The 1,851-nt window shown below is 37.6% G+C and overlaps 1 protein-coding gene across 1 annotated transcript; it reads right to left on the minus strand.

Annotated features, from left to right (window-relative positions):
• Window positions 1-384: 384 nt before the first annotated feature.
• LOC127557487 (olfactory receptor 52B4-like) lies at window positions 385-1,335 on the minus strand. The gene has a single exon (XM_051990799.1). The coding sequence runs from the start codon at window positions 1,333-1,335 to the stop codon at window positions 385-387; it is 951 nt and encodes a 316-aa protein (XP_051846759.1).
• Window positions 1,336-1,851: the final 516 nt, after the last annotated feature.

Consider the following 1,851-nt stretch of genomic DNA (forward strand, 5'->3'; position numbering starts at 1 on the left):
CAGACAAGATTTGACAGATGAATGAGTATGTGAAAAGAGAAGGAAGCATTTGAACTTGACAAAAAAAATGGCAAACCTGAGAGAATAGAGAGAGCTTTCAACAAAATAAGGAAATTTTAGAAGAATTAGTGCATATTGGAGTGATGTATGAAAAGATTCAAAACTAAAGAATTTTAGGCATTTGCCTCCAATTTTGCCTTCTACATAGAAGAGGCAAAAATCATACCTACTTCATCAGACTCCAAATTTCAGGCATGTATTTTTGTACTACTATGTTTTAGCATTCTTTTCCTTGCCCATTCTAACCTTCCTCCATTCCCATTGTTCAAAACCAACATCTTTGCTCGTGTGCCTTCAACATGTCCTCAGCTGTCATTACTAAGCTCATCTTTGTCTCTGAAACAACAAATGAGATACTCTGTTCTTTATCTGTTTGGTTTTGATCCCGTATATGATGGGGTTCATCACAGGAAGAACTAGCATGCAAACATTAGCCATGAGGATGTGGACATGAACTGGAATTTGTTTGCCAAACCTTTGAACCAGAAATGTGAAGATTCCTGGGATATAGAAAAGGAAGATGACACAGATATGGGAACCACAAGTATTAAGAGCTTTGTGACGAGCTTCCTGAGAGGGGATGTGAAAGATGGCATGGAGAATCATGCAGTAGGATAGAACAATAAGGATTATGTCTATTACCACAGTTGTTAAAAGAACAAATATGCCATACCAGATGTTCACTCGAATGCTGGCACAAGCATACTTGGCCAAACCAATATACTCACAATATGTGTGTGGAAGAAGGTTGTTTTTGCAAAAAGGGAGCCTCTTCACAAGGAATATTATAGGGAATATACTGACAATACTTCTTAAGCAGACATACATAGCAGTTTTTATGATCACTGAAGGAGTAAGGATCATTGTATATCTCAAAGGGTAACAAATGGCAATATAGCGGTCAAATGACATTAGCAGAAGGACTCCTGATTCAGCAACATAGGTGGAGTGGATAAAGAACAACTGAGCAATACACCCATATAGGGATATCCCTCCAGAATTAAGCCAAAAAATGGCCAGGGTTTTGGGAACTGTAATGGTGGAGAGTGAAATGTCAATTCCAGCCAACATGCATAAGAAGATATACATGGGTTCATGAAGGTTATGGTCAGTGACAACAATAAAGATGAGGAGACTGTTACCAAGGAGAGCAATAATATAGGAAGTAAAAAATGGGATCGAGATCCAGATGTGTTGGTCCTCCAAGCCAGGAATACCTAGAAGGTAGAAAAATGTGTGGCTTATGACCATGATGTTAGAGCTCGCGATATTCATGGCAGGTCACCCTGTAAAAATAGTAATATTTCAAATTAAAGGGTAGATTTAAACTTCTGATTATTTAAAATACATAAAATCATCTGTAGTCTTCATCCAAACACATGGTCCATTTTCGTAAATGTATCAACTGAAGCTGAGAAATACATATAATTTTAAAGATACTATAAGTCTTTCAGGTTCAAATTCTCCAACTTTATTTTTTCATTTCTGTACCTTTTCTTAATCTTTCTATGAGTTTGCCAGCCTCTGAAAAAGGAACATTAATGGATTCTATAATTATTGTTAAGCAGCTAGGTAGCACATTGGATAGAATTCCTGGCCCTTTCTAGGCTCAGCTTCTTAAGTTCAAAACTGGCCTCAGATGGTGCCTAACTAACTGTATGACTTTGGGCAAGCCACTTAATTCTGTTTACCTCAGTTCCTTATCTACCAAATAAGCTGATGAAGGAAATGGCAAACCACTCCAGTATTACACACACACACACACACACACACACACACACACAGACACAA

The sequence above is a fragment of the Antechinus flavipes genome, chromosome 3 (assembly GCF_016432865.1).
Source record: "Antechinus flavipes isolate AdamAnt ecotype Samford, QLD, Australia chromosome 3, AdamAnt_v2, whole genome shotgun sequence".
Taxonomy (NCBI): domain Eukaryota; kingdom Metazoa; phylum Chordata; class Mammalia; order Dasyuromorphia; family Dasyuridae; genus Antechinus; species Antechinus flavipes.